Source organism: Sinocyclocheilus grahami, unplaced genomic scaffold, assembly GCF_001515645.1.
Source record: "Sinocyclocheilus grahami isolate Dianchi unplaced genomic scaffold, SAMN03320097.WGS_v1.1 scaffold270.1, whole genome shotgun sequence".
NCBI classification, from domain to species: Eukaryota; Metazoa; Chordata; class Actinopteri; order Cypriniformes; family Cyprinidae; genus Sinocyclocheilus; species Sinocyclocheilus grahami.
In genome coordinates this window covers 221,195-240,063 of record NW_015505449.1, presented here as the reverse complement: position 1 = coordinate 240,063, position 18,869 = coordinate 221,195, and the positions used below count along the sequence as shown (strand labels likewise).

At 34.9% G+C, this 18,869-nt stretch overlaps 1 protein-coding gene and 1 long non-coding RNA gene across 2 annotated transcripts; one reads left to right on the top strand and one right to left on the bottom strand.

The window, feature by feature from the left end:
* Positions 1-3,020: 3,020 nt before the first annotated feature.
* Positions 3,021-4,647, top strand: LOC107599743 (uncharacterized). The gene is made up of 3 exons (XR_001610695.1): positions 3,021-3,154; positions 4,238-4,322; positions 4,529-4,647. It is a non-coding gene; the product is annotated as an uncharacterized lncRNA (long non-coding RNA).
* A 1,751-nt stretch (positions 4,648-6,398) lies between these two features.
* Positions 6,399-18,181, bottom strand: LOC107599713 (calcium/calmodulin-dependent 3',5'-cyclic nucleotide phosphodiesterase 1C-like). The gene is made up of 4 exons (XM_016291399.1): positions 18,141-18,181; positions 17,774-17,946; positions 15,733-16,050; positions 6,399-6,633 (listed from the first exon to the last, which is right to left on the bottom strand). The coding sequence occupies exons 1-4, from the start codon at positions 18,179-18,181 to the stop codon at positions 6,470-6,472; spliced, it is 696 nt and encodes a 231-aa protein (XP_016146885.1). The 3' UTR covers positions 6,399-6,469.
* Between the last annotated feature and the right edge of the window lie 688 nt (positions 18,182-18,869).

The window sequence follows — 18,869 nt, the reverse complement described above, 5'->3', positions numbered from 1 at the left end:
AAAGAGGGTAAGTCACAGAAGGTCATTACTGAAAGGGGTGGCTGTTCACAGAGTGCTGTATCGAAGCATATTAAATGCAAAGTTGACTGGAAAGAAGAAATTGGGAAGGAAAAGGTGCACAAGCAACAAGGATGACCTCAAGCTTGAGATTACTGTCAAACAAAGCCGTTTCAAACACTTGGGAGAACTTCACAAGGAGTGGACTGCAGCTGGAGTCAGTGCATCAAGAGTCACCACGCTCAGACGTCTTCAGGAAAAGGGCTACCAAGCCACTTCTGAAACAGAAAAGACGTCAGAAGCATCTTACCTGGGCTAAGGAAAAAAAAGAACTGGACTGATGCTCAGTGGCCCAAAGTCCTCTTTTCAGATAAAAGTAAATTTTGCATTTCATTTGGAAATCAAGGTCTGGAGTCTGGAGGAAGAATGGAGAGGCACAGAATCCAAGCTGCTTGAAGTCCAGTGTGACGTTTCCGAAGTCAGTGATGATTTGGGGTGCCGTGGTGTCTGCTGGTATTGGTCCTTGTGTTTTATCAAGTCCAAAATCAATGCAGCCGTCTACCATGCTGATTTCCTTTTTCAGCAGGACTTAGCACCTGGCCACAGTGCCAAAACCACTTCCAAGTGGTTTGCTGACCATGATATTACTGTGCTTGATTGGCCAGCCAACATGCCTGACCTGAACCCCATATGGAATCTATGGGATATTTTCAAGAGAAAGTTGAGAAACAGTCGATCCAACCATACACATGCACTGAAGGCCGCTATTAAAGAAACCTGTGCTTCAATAGTGCCTCAGCAGTGCCACAGACTGATCGCTTCCATGCCACACCTCACTGATGCAGCCATTTGTGCTCAAGGAGCCCCGACCAAGTATTGAGTGCATAAATTAACATACTTTAAAGAATTTGAGTTTTTCTGTTTTGCAAATCCTTCTTTTTTATTTTTTTGATTGATCTTTTGAAATATTCTAATATTTTGAGATACTGGATTTTTGACTTTCATGAGCTGTAAGCTCTAATCATCAAAATTAAAACAAAAACAAAAAAACTTTTGAAATGTTTTACTTTGCATGTAATGAATCTATAGAAAATATGAAAGTTTCACTTTTTTAAATAAGTTACAAAAAATGAACTTTTTCACGATATTCTAGTTTTTTGAGATGCACCTGTAAATCAAACGTTATTACAAGTCATCATAACAGTCTTCCAAACCATGTTTTGTACAATAGCCATTCAATTCTTCGTCACATTCAAAATGTTTTGGGGAATGATACGGAGTTGAAGATCAGTGCTGCTGGTAAAAAATACTTTATGCCTACAAACTATTCACTGTTTTGACACGTAACACAGCTAAAGTATTGAGCTATACAATATAAGTGTGGAAATAATGAAATATTGAATAATTACACCGTAAGATACTTACCTGTTTGAATCGTTTTATCAGAAGTAGGCTACTTCGTTGTCACTTCCTCAGAAATTTAAAAATAATATTTTATTTCAAAATCGTTCTACTATGCCATAAACAAAGGTAAATATATAAATAATGTTCGGTATCTGTGTTTTTCTGTTAAATGCATCAGTAAAAAAAATATAATATTACGATAATTACAATAATGAGCCGTACGTGTAGCAGCTGCTTTCAGTATTTAGGGATCATGTATAAAGTGCCTCACTGTGTCCTTATTCAGTCAGAACAGGTTTTTACGTTTACATTCATGTTCTTGGCAGACGCTCCCTTGCCAGGCGTCAGGTTGGCATATGAACGGTTAAACATACAGTGTCGTGTTTAACAAGATGGTTCAGTGGATGAAAAATCATCAAAAACACTTCACACACTCTCCATACACACTCCACACGGGAGGAGGAAACCATTCGCATCAGAGGAGAATAGCAAAACATCAAAGACGGTCAGCAAACAATGTCCATATTGTTTTCCATTATTATTCATTTCCTCTTGTTCACGCTCTCCATTGAGCTCTTAATGAGTTATGGTCAGAGTTGGGGGTAACGCATTACAAGTAACGCGAGTTACGTAATCAGATTACTTTTTTCAAGTAACTAGTACAGTAATGCATTACTTTTTAATTTACAAGAGATCATCTGAGTTACTTTTTCAGATAAGTAACGCAAGTTACTTTTTTTCCAATTTATTGATTAACAGCTCTCCTGTCCCCATGTTGAGAGAAATCAGAAGATGCTACTTTAGTTCTAAAATAAATATGAATATGCATTAATTAACCTCACTCACAAAATGAAAAAACGGATTCAGTATTCTTCAAAATGAATTAAAAAAATGCTCAGAATATAACACAAACCTGCAATAATTAAATGTTAAACAACACAAATATCCTTTATGTATTTAATCCCATTCTATTAACCAATGTCTTTGCTTCTGACCTTCGATGATCCAAAAATAACTCTAGACAAACATTTGTGTGTCTTTTTTTATTGCTGAAGTGTGTTGAAATGTCTTCTTCTGCATTCTACTGTACGGATGTAAATTTACATTTCCTTCAGCCTGAGGCTGATTCATTTCACTTTTGGTGTGAAAAGACTTTTATATTTGCCAAAAATAAAACTTTTTTTAATTTTAAAAACAAACAAGCAAGCCCTATCCAGATTTAAAAAGTAACGCAAAAGTAACGTAACGCATTACTTTCCATAAAAAGTAACTACGTAACGTAATTAGTTACTTTTTATGGAGTAACGCAATATTGTAATGCATTACTTTTAAAAGTAACTTTCCCCAACACTGATTATGGTGAGTGTAGATGCGTCACAAACTGCAAAAATTGTCATATTAAACATTATTATTTATGAAGTGGTATGTTTTAATTAGATATGGACACATTTAAAATCAAAAGCAAATGAAGTAGGGATCACTGCATTGAAAACATCGTCTTAACACAATCCATCTGAACTACCTCACCTCCATCATGTTTGAATCACTGCTTAAAAATGATTGAAGTTGTTTCATTAACCTCGATGACGTGCGTTCATGGAAGCAGGGATGATTGACACATGACAAGGACCTCTGTCACCATGACAACAGGCTCTAATGGAGACAGAACTGGGGGAGGCCCCTCCTCCTGAAGTACATAACCCCTGTCTTTGATCTGGCCTGCACTCGCTCTCCGTCTCTCTGCTGCACTGAGGTAAGGTCTCTCTCTCTTTCTTATAATTCACTTCTTTAGTTCTTTTCTGGATCTAAAGATAATTACCAACATATTTCAGAAAATGTTAATTGATTAATAAATTATATTTAAATGAGTATATACCGTGTTTTTTGGAGTATTTAAACATAAGTACATGAGTAATTTTTGTTTCTTATGTTTTGTAATTTATTACCATTTTTATTATTATTATTATTATCATAGATAGATAGATAGATAGATATATATGTATATGCTATTTTATTATGTATTATGTTTTAATCGTAGATGGACACACCAAATCAGAAGCAAATGTTACTTATTACTTATTCACTTATTTAAATATTATTTATATATTTTTGGATATATAAGATGCATTTCAGGTAATAAATGTAATACATTTAATTTAATGTAATTTAAATTTAAACAAAATGGTTACAGTATATATATACTGTAAAAAATGAAATGAAAAATAAAAACTAATAAAAAAATTACATACGTATATATATATATATATATATATATATATGAATGTAATTTTTTTGTAATATTAATATATTTGCTTTGCATGTGAATAAATGCAATACTAATATTTATCAGAGAAATACAAATAAATGAAAAAAAAAATAGAAAAAGATGTGTTTTTATGTACCAAAAGTATTTTTTCATTGCTGTTGGTGTTATTTTTGTTAGCTGACTGAGACTCAAATGTAAATTTAGCACATTTTTATTTTCCCTGTCATGTAATTTCCTGGAGAAAGTACATATTGTCTTGGAAAAATGAATATTAACATGGAATCAAACACATTATGTTTTTTTTGTCTATCTAATATGATGCATTTAAATATAGTGCTTTAACATGACATAATTAACCATAATACATAAAACTAACTAATAGCATTAAATTCAGAGCCCAAGCAGATATAAAATGATCATTTTGTGAAGTGAGAAGCTGCTTTTGTTTAATCAGCTTCAAACATTCAGTAAATATGCTTTCCAGTAAATATGACAGAGCCTTTGTCATGTATATGAGTGTGTGTGTGTGTGTGTGTGCTGAACACGAGCTGTTATCTGATACCTGAACAGACTGCTGTGGGGAGCATGTCCACTGACTGTGTGAGGTCACTCTCAGACAAAGCCGAACACACACTCACCATGCATGAACATCTCTGTGAGTACCGCAGCCTGTTTTTCACTGCATTTCTGCATGCACAACCTTATTTTTTTAAGGAAAATAACTACATATTGATAATAGAAGGGTCAAAATATGGGTAAACAGCATCCAGTGGAAGTAACAAAGGCGTAACAGATGGCGACAGTCTGACTGATACATACAGACCAGCAGTGTGAGCCTGTTTCTGAAATGTTCTTCTGCAGATGGGAACACTGAAATGGACAATCAGAAGCACAGCTCCGAGGAACATCAGCAGGATAATCTGGGACAGAAGAAACCCCGCAGGAAAGACACTCCCGTACTCAACATCCCTCCACTCATACCAGGCAAGACTTTGATTTCTCGCGTTCTCACTTTCATCCTTTCACTCAATCACCCTCTCCAGCCATCTCTCGCTGTCTCTTTGTCTCAGTTCTTTGCACTTTTCTTTTGCAGGCGTGAGACTGATGAAGACAGAGGCTCGAATGATTCATCAGGAGGATGAGGAGAAGGAGATGAAGAAGTAGATGTGTTTCAAACATTTGGTTTTTATTGTTGCTAGTGTTATTTTTGATTGTCGTCTGAGCCTTCATTAAATGTAGGTTTTGCAGATATTTTTTGCGTTGTCATTTCGTCACTTGAGCGTTACACTGTATAAACAACTTGGAATGATGCAAAGAACATATTTTAATTACAACATGAACATCGTAGCGTAAAGGTTGGAAAAGTGTGAATTAGGTGCATGTGTTTTATCACTCATGTCATATGGACAGCAGAGACGATATTTGTCTAAATCAACCTAAAGAACTATTATAATAATTCTGAAAGTGGTGCCAACATAGTATGTACATGTACGGGTGTTTCAGTGTGTGATTAAAACCCATTTAATCCCACCATTCACAATAGTGACCGTAAAGAAGGTTTTCATTTATAAAGCTCTAAAAATGTTACCGACTGGTGTTTTAGTGCATTTTCTGTTTTCTTTTAGTGAATTTTCTAGTGCATTAGTGTATTCCTATCAGTGTTGTATAAGAGTTTTTATGCATAGTAACCCTATAGAATGTGATGAAACAGAGTTTAAAATAGCTGGGCTGAGATATATCTAAATTTTGACGACTGCAGATATATGTTAATTCAGTTACACATTATCTCACTAAATACTTGAGACAAGTATTTTTAATCTCAAGTTACACCATTGTAACTGACCATAAAACAAATTTTTTCACACACTTTTCCAAAAAAGAATAAAAAAATAATTATTGATTATTTCAAAGGGTTACCAATTGCAAATAAAAAATTTGGGATTAAACAGGTTAAGTATAAAACAGCAGATTACATTAATTGGGTAAATCTCAAGAAACCTGTCAAGAACATGTCCATGTCATATTTCACCCCAAAATCAAAAGAACAAAATGTGAATTATGGTAATTAAATAAAATGATATATATATATATTATTTTTTAAAAATTTGTATCACTATTTTTTTTATGGAATGTGCATCACAACTGAAAATAAGAATGACCAAAACTAAGAAAAATTATATGGGTGTGTGTGTGTGTGTGCGCGCGCGTATATATAATATTACAAATAAAAAATAATTTATATATTGCTCAATTAAGCAGATTTTCCTCCCCAATTCTTATTACGGTTAAAAGAAAGGAAAACTATAAAACATTGTTTTTAAAGTACTCATTCATCATGGAAGTTGTAGTGCCTTTAGTTTATGTTGATATAAATACTAAATAAACTGGCATGGGAAGTATAGTATATTTTTTTATGGGAATGAAATTAAAAACATAAAATACTGTATTAAGGCAATGGGCATCACAATTGAAAATAAGAATTCAAAAAATTTCTAAAATAATTATATATTATACATTCAAATGTAAATAAAACGTGAATTAAAAAATAAATAAAAATACAAATAAATGTTCCTTTTTTACTTTTTTTTAATTTGTCTGTATACACTACAGTAATAAGAATTTTCAGGGAAAGTGCTTAATTGTCAAAAACTGTCATAATGCAAAAATCATATTGGTCGTAAAATAGACTGTACTATCTTCATGCAAAATATAATTTTTTTTTTTTGATTTTGGGTTGAAATAGCATCACTCAACTCCATCATCAGTGCAGAACAGACAGAAGTGTGTGTGCTACAGGTAGGGTCACCTCCCCCGTCTCAGAGAGATGCTCTGTAGGTGTCTGGCCCTGCTACGGGGGTCTGTGGGTTTGCTGTCCTCTTTCTGCGGGCGGGAGGGCAAGTAGGAGTTGGCACAGTAACTGGGTTTCTTACTGTATCTGACCAGGTGGTATTTGCGGCGAGTCGAGGCTGCAAAAAACAGAGCAGATTCTTAACAACCATTCTGTTAATACAGCTTTTGTACATTTTTAAAACATAAAGATCAAATATATCAAAATAAACACTCAAACTCGTCATCTGAGCCCTTTGAGTAAAGATTTATTGTCACAAAAGTGCAATTAAGGAGCATCGAAACAAGCATGATCACATGACCACACCTGCCTTATGGTTTAAATTTTTTTTCTTTTTGAAATAAAAAAGTAATGAATGGGTCAACGACATTAATGTAGAAAAAAATACTTCTCATGGCAAATTATACTTTGGGAAGTAATAAAAAGGTTAACGAAACAATGTGTGGATCTCAAAATATGTTTGACGGCAGTGATGCAGTACACTAGATAGCCAACAGATGACTGTACAGTATGATTTATGTCACTAGTGCACTGCTGATCAGAGTATCCTTTTATTTTACTAATAGAAGTTAGTATGTGTTTGATTGCAGGAGAAGATACGCTGTATGTGAGGATTAAAAAAAAAAAAAAACTAAATTAAAAATAGCTTAGTTTTGACATAAACACCGGTTTCCTGGCAAACACATATGTACTCAACTGAGCCGAACACATGCCAGTTACTACAAAGCAGAACTAAACACACTTATTAAGGCAGAATCTCACTGTGCCATATTTACTCATCAACTTCAATATTCTATAAATGTACATTTCACTTACATAATTTCACATTCTGAGCCTAAATGTGCTAAACATGAGGTTAAAAAAGAACTTTCAAGATTTGAGGCAACCACTAGTGCACTGCTGATCAGAGTATCCTTTTATTTTACTAATAGAAGTTAGTATGTGTTTGAATGCAGGAGAAGATACGCTGTATATGAGGATAAAAAAAAAAAAAACTAAATTAAAAATAGCTTAGTTTTGACATAAACACCGGTTTCCTGGCAAACACATATGTACTCAACTGAGCCGAACACATGCCAGTTACTACAAAGCAGAACTAAACACACTTATTAAGGCAGAATCTCACTGTGCCATATTTACTCATCAACTTCAATATTCTATAAATGTACATTTCACTTACATAATTTCACATTCTGAGCCTAAATGTGCTAAACATGAGGTTAAAAAAGAACTTTCAAGATTTGAGGCAAGACATTTCTAAAAACAGTTACAGTCAGAGAACGTGTAACTTAGTATGGACTCAGTTCATCCAGCAAAGAGGTTTCTTAATCAGCATTGTGTTGTTTTACATCAAAACATTCTTAAAACAAAGATCAAATGAACTGGACAAGGTTTGTTTTCAGAGAATATATTTTCAAATGATACTTTTTCTTCTTTCAATTCATAAAACTCTCTATATGCTATTTGATTTCTGCATAAAACAATATATATATATATGGCTTGTTTTAAGAATGTTTAGATGTTTTGCTGGAAAAATATGATTAAGAAAATGATATTGGCCGTATGTCACCAACTCTCTGCTTCTGCTCGTGGGAATTTAATAGGAAAGGAGGGGCAATAAACAAAATAAATAAAACAAAATATCACTATAATATTCATAATATTTTATAGTGGCACAGTATCAACCAATCAAATGTGCTTTGCAAAGTTCAGCCTCACAGCTGAGAAGAGCAACATGCTGACATTCACAACTCTCCAGTAAAATAAAAATGTTGAAATCACTTCAATGTCTCTCAGAGATGAAGAAAGCGTTGACATAAGCACGGAAAAAAGCAAGCTCAAGATATGTGTCATGACTCAGAACTGAGTCAGAGAAAGATGACTAAACAGGAAGATGAACACAAATAATCTATGAATGACAACAGATAATAATTCCCAAGGATTTGTAATTAATAATAGATTTAAGGCAACAATGCTTCCTTCTTTATCTTTCTTTCTTGCTTTCTAACCAATGATTCATAGAAGTATGCATGAATGATGGTTTGCGATGACCTCCAGATAAATGACGTACAGACATTATATTCATCTTTGGTTGAGGCAACAGAGACATTTACACTGGATTTTGCTGCTTATTTATAACAGCCTATTTACAAGAAGCCTTTTTTTGTAGTTTTCTGCATTTTACAATTTATATATGAAAAGATTCACATGAACATGTGCATTATACTCTGAGAAGATGAGCGGCACAGACAGGGACATAAAAACCTCGCTAGCACAGTGAACTAAAATGTAATATCAGCACGCAGCACCTGACTGATCAAGATGCTCATGCTAAAATGTGCTTTAATCTATTTCCTCATTTACCAGATTGAAAAATAAAAATAAGATCATAATTCTCTCAGAGATTTGAGTAAGCATGAATAGTACACCTTCCTACAATTAATCTATATTGTTCATTGTTCATACCAAATTTCCCTATAAACACTTAATACATAATATAATCTTTTATATACATTCAATACAAAAATAGAAGAAAATTCAAAACACAACCTAATGTGAAAATTATAAAATTTACTAAATTTTAAGATCTTGAACAGCTGACAACCTCCGCAGAGGTTTAAGAGAGAAATTGGCCCATCAGATTTGGCTCATAATAACACAGATAATCAGATATAATTTGTTTTTTAAAAGGGCAGCTGTACCTTCATTAATTTTAAAGGAATAGTTCACATAAAAAAATACATTTGCTAAAAATGTACTCACCCTCAGATGAGTTTGTGTTGTCATCTAAACAGATTTGGAGAAATGTAGCATTACATCACTTGCTCACCAATGGATCCTCTGCAGTGAATGGGTGCCGTCAGAATGAAAGTGAAAGTGACGTGACATGTGGCCAAGTATGGTGAGCCATACTCAGAATTAGTGCTCTGCATTTATCCCATCCAAAGTGCACACACACAGCAGTGAACACACACACACACCGTGAACACACACCCGGAGCAGTGGGCAGCCATTTTTTTTTTGCTGCGGCGCCTGGGGAGCAGTTGGCGGTTCGGTACCTTGCTCAGGGGCACCTCAGTCATGGTATTGAAGGTGGGAGAGAGCGCTGTACATTCACTCCCCCCACCTCCCTGCCGGTGCGAGATTCGAACTGCAACCTTTGGGTTACGAGTCCGACTCTCTAACCATTAGGCCACGACTTCCCCTATGAATGAGTATTAAATTACAGTTAAAATGTCTTAATGATGGACTTCTTACAAACATGCAGCTTTTTACTTCACAAGACATTAATTGATGGACTGGAGTGGTGTGGATTATTGTGATGTTTTTATCAGCTGTTTTCTGACGGCACCCATTCACTGCAGAGGATCCATTGATGAGCAAGTGATGGAAAGTGACGTGACATGTGGCCAAGTATGGTGAGCCATACTCAGAATTAGTGCTCTGCATTTATCCCATCCAAAGTGCACACACACAGCAGTGAACACACACACACACCGTGAACACACACCCGGAGCAGTGGGCAGCCATTTTTTTTTTGCTGCGGCGCCTGGGGAGCAGTTGGCGGTTCGGTACCTTGCTCAGGGGCACCTCAGTCATGGTATTGAAGGTGGGAGAGAGCGCTGTACATTCACTCCCCCCACCTACAATCCCTGCCGGTGCGAGATTCGAACTGCAACCTTTGGGTTACGAGTCCGACTCTCTAACCATTAGGCCACGACTTCCCCTATGAATGAGTATTAAATTACAGTTAAAATGTCTTAATGATGGACTTCTTACAAACATGCAGCTTTTTACTTCACAAGACATTAATTGATGGACTGGAGTGGTGTGGATTATTGTGATGTTTTTATCAGCTGTTTTCTGACGGCACCCATTCACTGCAGAGGATCCATTGATGAGCAAGTGATGTAATGCTACATTTCTCCAAATCTGTTCCGATGAAGAAACAAACTCATCTACATCTTAGATGGCCTCTGAGTGTGAGTACATTTTAATTTTTAGATTAATTATTCCTTTAATACATATAGTGGGGTTCAAAAATCTGAGGCTAATTTAGTATTTTTCCAATTTAATGCAAAAAAATAAATTGTTTAAAATTTAAATTTTTTAAAAATTATAATATACAAAATGTAATATATCAAATAATATATTAACAATTTGAGTGAGAAGCTCAAAAATGTATATTAATATTTACTAATTAAATATATATTTCTAATGTTACATCATAACACTTAAATTTTGATATATTACTTTTTTTTTTTTAAAGAAAACACCAGATTTTCAGTGTGGCCTCATACTTTTGGACCCCTATAAGCATTCATTTTCTTTGTAATTTCACAATATCCAACTGACGTAGATATATGTTGTGCAAATCACATATAACAAAATCATTTGAATAGTTGTCAAACTTGTCATATTGTGACAGAACTGAGCTATTTGTGAAAAATTCTTCTATGATCAAAGTGACACTGGCATGGATATTGGCAAAGGATTATGGGTCATTATATTAACGATCAAACCCTCAATCACATACACGGTTTGATATGAAGAAGCTCCTGAAAGCATATGTACAGAAGACACACACGATGGAAACTGTACAGTATCATACACAGAACAAAAAAAAAAAACAGGATGACAGCAACATCAAATTTACGACTAACAAATAAAAATAAGAGGTAAATGAACAGCAGTTCTGCAGACATTCTTTGGACACGGTAACCGTTGAAGGTGATATGGTTGCATGAGCGCTCTAAGGAACTGAAGTTCTTTGAAGTTCTCCATTCACTGTCTGTGCAGGTTTGGCGCTTGAGTGGTCAGCAGATGTCGTGTTGTCCCGAGGGAAGAACATCAGCTGGGTTGGTCTCCTTCAACTTGACACGGGACACATTTCATCTTCATGCGTGTGGCTTTGGTGCCAACAGTTTCCAAAAGCTACCGCAGCACCATGCATGACTTTTGTACATCCGTTTCATGCCAAAGTCTCAGTTCTCTATGGTTTTGTGTATCTCTGAACCAAAACCTGGAGTGCATCCTTGAAGACAGATGTGAATTACAGAAAGTATGAAAAAATAAACTCCATCAGAGACAAAAAGATCTGATTTTAAAATGTGAAATGTCCTCAAAAAAAGAAAAGAAAAGATGAATAATAAAAAATAACCACCAGGTGACAGCATAGTACAGGATTTGGAGTGCTGTTAGTCTGCATCAGGCGCAGATGCAGCGGCTGCACTGTCTGCCAGTGAAGAGGGGGAGATCCCACAGTGACTGTGCTCGTCTTCTGAGTCTGCAGAGGAGAGCAGATATTTGGCACATTTAGAGCTCCTGTTCCACAGCTCTGACTGATGTCTGACAGGGGAATGAGGTGCTATGACAACTGACATGCCACATGATGGAGAGATGAACTAAACACATATATGGATAGTCTTTGTCTGTAGTTGTATACAGTACAACATCTCTCACTGTCTACTGTATGCTGACTTTATCATCTCAGAAAAGGTGATTTTGAAGGTTTCATAATGTTTTTGGATGCTTCAATGAAAAGTGAAAATTTGATCATCATGTCAATCCAAACCCATGTGATTGCCTTTCTTTAGTGGAACACAAGAGGCATTACTTTGCAGAATGTCTGTTCTTTCATACAACAAAAGTGAACTGGGATGGGGGCTGTCAAGGTAAAAAAAATGACAAAAAAGCATCAAAGATGCATTTAGCTCAGTTTGACATCAACGACTATTGATCATGTTGGAAACAATGAGGTCTGATATTAAATCTGTGACGACGGATCTTGACGCAGCATGTTTGAAAGCACTGCAGAACAAGTATTTTTGTCTTATTTTCCAGTTAAAATATCTATGAATCCTTGAATCCATATATAATACTGTGCAAAAGCTTGGGGTCAGTTTTACATACACGCACACGCACACGCACACACACACACACACACACACACACACACACACACACACACACACACATAATATTTATATATGTTTCTTGAGCAGCAAATCAGCATATTAGAATGATTTCTGAAGGATCATGTGACACTGAAAACTGGAGTAATGATGCTGAAAATTCAGCTTTGCATCAAAGGAATAAATTATATTTTAAAAATATATTCAAATATAAAACGGTCATAATAAATTGTAATAATATTTCACAATATTACTGCATTTACTGAATTTTTTACTTTTACTTAACGAGCAGGTAAAAATATCTCAAAGCATAGTAAAACAAAACACATTTCTATTAAAGATAAAACCTAGGATAAGTTTTAATATCTTATGCAGTGTTATGAAGGATATTTAAATATTTCACTGAAAAACAAGTTTAAAAAAAGGACAAAAAAGTCATTTTCTGCAGTGAGGGTAAGCACTTTTAGTGGATAATTTTAAGTTCAGTTTTTAATTTTTTTATTCAAATTTCATAATTTAAATGGCACACAAAACTATTGTACATAGTGTATAAGTCACATGGACTACTTTAATTGTGCTTTTTCTTTTTTGGACCTCCTTTTTGTCCTTTTTTCAGAGCAAGAGCCCCATTCACTATATGGACAAAAAAAAAAGGTCCAGGACATCGCACCTGAAAGGAAGTCATACAGGTTTGGAAGAACACAAGGCCAAGTAAACGGATTAATTTTTAGGTGAAATGCAGAGGTGAAAGAAAATGTGTGAAGGTATCAAATCACTATGGGTTTTTCTGCCAGTTATCCTTGATGAGAGGAAATGAACCTAAAGTAGCTGTCCTGCTCATAGCGGCTGATTCACATTTGACATACTATCCGTTCTAAATAAGTATGAGATAAGGAGTGTCACAAATCATAATCTGTTTTTAAAAAAAGTATGCCAAAGGTGCTCGGATAATAAAATACTTCCATTGGATTTTAGAGGAATGTACCCTTGTATGTTTTTTTTTTTTGGACTGATATGACTCCCAAGATTATTATTTTCTCTTTATTATGTGAGTGCAGTTTTATGATGCTGTAGTCACTATTGTACACTGTGTCCTAACCAGGTGCAACACAATAAAACAAGTAATAAAAACTTGTAACATTTCTTCCATGTTCTGAGTTTTTTGTTACAACCAGTTGTGACTGTGACAAAAACAAGACAATCTTAGTTTAGACTTCTGTCATGATGATATATGTAGCCCCGTCCACAATGAAACATCACCCGATATGTTCTGATTTGCAGTGATTTTTATTTTGAGTGTGGACAGACTTGTTACTGCAAACTTGTTGAGTCACGGCTGGTTAGGACACAGAGCCGCAAATTAGGCTGCTAGTATGCAAATTAGTATTCAGCTGCTATGTGATGCCAATAGCAGTTAAAGGAGATGATGGTGTTACCGTCCGCTCTCTTGCTTTCACTGTCGTCACTGTCAGGTGAGTTTAGTTCCTCGTTCCCTGACATTCAGATAAGACACGGGTCACTAACTGAGTCTGCTCAGGGCAAACAAACAAAAGAAAACACAAGGGCTTTTCTAACATAAACAACCATTTGTCTGCTACACTAACCGTTTAACAGTACTACTGCTCTGCGGTCTTTCTGGAAACGTTTTGAATAAGTATCCTTAGTCGTATCCTTCTTTTCAAGTTTTAGTAAGACATGTCTGACAAGAACATAAATGCATATACACTACAGAATTCAGCATACTGCAGCACACAGCGATTTCAAACCACAATATATTACAGCACTAGTAAGTAGTATACACTAGTTAGTATGCTTGCTTGAGGACATCAGACACTACACATTACATGACACTCTATACACCACACAGCACACTATAAATTGTAGAGTACAGTATAACCTATAGAGCACACTACACAACATGGACCACTCTGTACACTACAAAACACATAAGAATAAGAATTTAAGTGTACTACTGTACAAGTATACTAGAAACACTTAAGAACAAAACCACCGTCTTTTCAACATGTAAACGTTTGGCTGTGATAGTGCTTGGTTACAACAAACACAAAGGTAAGCAAGGCAAAAGTGGTAAAGCAAGTATAGTACAGTTTATGGTAGTGATAGACCTATATATATTGGCCCATATTTAGCCATATTGAAATACTGATTATTAGCATAGTATGATAACTGTGTTCGATTACTCGACATATTCTATTCACAAATCTTTTTCTTTTCATTTTTTAAATTCATTTTGAGAAAATATTGTGTAAATTACAATTACACAGTATTTTTTAATTCATTTTGAGGAAATATATTTAAATTAATTTAATTTGGAAAATATAAAAGTTATTTAAATTCTGCAATTTCATTACTTTTCTTTGGACATTAAATAAATACATAATGTAATAATAAAAATGTGACCCTGGACCACAAAAGCAGTCTTAAGTCGCTGGGGTATATTTGTAGCAATAGCCAAAAAAACATTGTATGGGTCAAAATTATCGATTTTTCTTTTATGCCAAAAATCATTAGGATATTAAGTAAAGATCATGTTCCATGAAGATATTTTGCAAATTTCCTACCGTAAATATATCAAAACATCATTTTTGATTAGTCATATGCATTGCTAAGGACGTCATTTGGACAACTTTAAAGGCGATTTTCTCAATATTTTGATTTTTTTGCACGCTCAGATTCCATATTTTCAAATAGTTGTATACCGGCCAAATATTGTCAGATCCTAACAAACCACACATCAATAGAAAGCTTAATTTCAATTTCGGAAAAATTTACATTTAAGACTGGTTTTGTGGTCCAGGGTCAAAAATAAACAATATTATTAAATATTTAAAATATTATTTGTAATTATTTATGTTTTTTTTTTTAAATCTGCTATCAACCAGCCAGTATCTAAATATCATTATTGGCTTTGGCCATTATCAAAACCCATATTGGTCAACCACTAGTTTACATCACGCACATTTTTTATGACATTATACATTATATATATATACTGTATGACAGATATATTGTCAATAATAATAATGACAATATTATTAAAATAATTATCAAAACCCATATTGGTCAACCACTAGTTTATATCATGTATAAGGTAAACCAGTTCACCAAGTATCGGTCAGTACAGTTCTTTAGGTTTAGAAAAAAAGTTAGACACAAAAGGCACTGCATTTTGTTAGAAATATGAACATGATATCCAAATATCAGGATATAACTGTAAAATTAGTTTAAATGATCTAATAAAAAAAAAAATCAACAGATTTGTTGAAAACTTTGACACTCACCGGTGTGTGCTCGCTTACTGTTGTCCGTGTCACTGCTGGTCTCGGGGTCTTTGGCGTCAGACGCTGGTGTTTGAGCCCCATTTACCCCCCCTGGGTCTTTATTGCCCTCTTCCTCTCTGGGCTGTTGCTCTGTTGGCTCCTTGTTATCGACAGCAGCTTCTCGATCTGTCTTTGAATCCTTCTCTTGTCTTGTGTCTTCCGTGTTGATTTTGTCTTCTTTTTTAGAATTATCGCCTTTGCTGTCACCGCTTTGTGTGTCTGTATCGGTTTTATTATCTTTCTCCTCGTTCTCTTCTTGTTTGGCATTCTCTTCCAGATCTAACACACACAAATTCAGTTCCTCATTGCTGGCACTGTGAAAATGAGGTCACTTCAAGCATGCAAAATTTCTTGAAACAAGTGCTGTCAAAATTAGTGTGTTAAAGCATGCGATACATTTTTTCAGTTTAATGCGTTAAAAATATTTAATGCAATGAACACAGGGGTGGAGTTGGGTTGGCCACCCCAATCAAAACAGCTGCCTCTGTTTCTTTTTTCTTGACAAGAATTGCATTTATTTATATGCAGAACGTTTTTACGACCACATGTAACGGGAGACTTTTCAGACGTACGCTCCAAATTCACCTCAGCACCAGGCGCTAGTCAAACGAGCCCGGAAAAGATACAGGTGACGAGGAGCTTCAGTAGAACAACAGTGAACTGCGGTCAGATAATTAAAAAAATTATTGTATGATGTTTTGGATACACTAATTGTTCAGAAGTTGAGGGTTTGGTAAGAATTTGTATTGTTTCAGAAAGAAGTCTCTTATGCTTAGCAAGGTCGTATTTATTTGATCACAAATTTACATCAAAACAAGCTAAATTGATAAATATTATTACTATTTAAAATGACTGTTTTCTATTTTAATATATTTAAATATATAATTTATTCCTGTGATGCAAAGCTGCATTTTCAGCATCATTACTCCAGTCTTCAGTGTCACATGATCCTTCAGAAATCATTCTAATATGCTGATATTTCCTCATACTATCAATGTCGAAAGCAGTTGTTCTGCTTAATATTTTTGTGGAAACAAGTTTTTTCAGTATTCTCGATGAATAGAAAGTTCAAAACAACAGCATTCATTTGAAAAATAAATCTTTTGTAACATTATAAATGTCTCCACTGTAAATTTTGATCAATTTAATAAGTCCTTGGTGACTAAAAGTATTAATTTCCTTGGGGGAAAAAAAAGTCTCTCAGTCTGTGACATTTAGATAGTCTTTTGCTCAAACACTATTTGAATTCACAGGTCAGAGTTACCACATCTTTGCATTTCCGTTCTCCTGCATTTGCATAAGTATGAATAGAAATTAAAGAAACAGGATGCAATGTTGCCAGGTCTGCGTTTTTCCAGTGTAATTGGGATACTTTAACACTGTTGCCACTGTTGGCTTGAAACGACCCCAACAACGTGATATTTAGCCCCTGGAATGCCAGGGGAACCCTGCCAAAAAAACATGTATTTTACCCCCTGGAACGCAATCAGTATCGGTGGAATCCCCCACCGATTTTTTAAGTTTGTTAAGCTCAAGCTCTTGAATCTTTTATTCATAATGAATTCGTTTATATTTCTGAACGACATTATATTTGAAGCTAGATTTGTACAGTTTCTGAAGAGACGAGTACTGCTTGGCCTTGCATACTAAGGCATTGTAAATGAGTGCCAGGGTATTGCTATACGACTGATAAGGTGTTCTATGTGGTTGCTAGGGTGTTTCAGCAGTTGCTATGGCTTTGCTTACTGCCCCAAGTCATAAGAGCCCTTACTCTCATGATTTTCTGGTCTTTAGATATGGCCCGGATCTATTGTCCAACCAGTGAATCACTATTTATTTATGTTCAGCATAAGTTACAAGCCAGATTTTAATATTAAGTGTTAGGGGTTTGTTTAATTCCCTATCCCTTAGTATGAGCAACAGGAGCAAGCGTTACTAATAATTTACAGCACAACATCTCGATTTTTGTTGAAAGTGTGTGTGTATATGTATGCGTTTATACCTTTTGCGGCTTGTGCTTTCCATTTTTCTCTGTTTATATGCACTTCCTCATTCCAGGTGCTTTTGAAGGTCTTAAAATCGACAGCGTTTACGGAGCAGTTCAGGGAAGTGCCGCCCTCCGAACCAGTGCTTCTAACAGTAGACCGTTTACCATCTGACGGGATGTTATTCAGACTGCACAAACACAAACATGAACACACAGAGTGAGCTTATACCTAGCTTCCAGAAAATGTTTGTCTTTAGATTATATGGAAGTACAACACTTTTAAGTGCAATGTCATTAGCTGTCAAGCTGATGAAAGATACCAAGCGTTTTTATGACTAGATACGGGATGTGTGTTCATTGGGACAAATACTACATTACTCACCTGACACCCAGGCATGTTTGGTAGTTCACACATACTGACATAATGACCTCATAAAAGTGTATGGTGGAAGTAAAGTAGCAGGTTATTAACAGAAAGATTCAAGTTTAAAACAAAGGGTTCCTACATAGTTGAGCAGCTGTTTAAAATAATTTTGATTCAGATGAATTTAATAATAACTCATTCAGATTGATCTGTGAACCTCTTTGACATGACATGTATGGCAAGCCCTTTTGACTTTTATTCATTCTCAGGATATGAATTCTTGATATCAACAATTCAATTTTTACTAGTTAAAATGTTCATTCTTGATATCATGAATTAGATTTCTACTAGTAACAATGGCTATTTTTGATATCAGCAACTACATTTCCACTAGTAACAATGTTAATTCTTGATATCAACAATTACTTTTCAACTAGTAAAAACTATAATTCTTGATATCTGTAATTGTATTTTCACTAGTTAAATGTCACCATAGGCTGCCATTCAAAATCAATTGTTGATATCAAGAACTGATTTCTTACTAGTTGAAATTCCAACTTCACATATCAGAAATACAATTCTTACTAGTAAAAACCTTTATTTTTGATATCAGTAATCACATGGTTACTAGTACGGATGTTTCTTCTTGATATCAACAATTTGATTGTCACTAGTGACAATGTTCATTTCTGATATCATGAATGTGATTGTTACTAGTAAGAAAGCCATTTTAGATATCAGAAATTA

Coding starts and splice junctions, on each gene's coding strand:
- LOC107599713 (XM_016291399.1), bottom strand. CDS start 18,181: ATGTCAGTATGTGTGAACTACCAAACATGCCTGGGTGTCAG. Junction 17,947..18,140: donor CAAACATGCCTGGGTGTCAG/GTGAGTAATGTA, acceptor GTGTTTGTGCAG/TCTGAATAACATCCCGTCAG. Junction 16,051..17,773: donor GAAAGCACAAGCCGCAAAAG/GTATAAACGCAT, acceptor TGTGTGTGTTAG/ATCTGGAAGAGAATGCCAAA.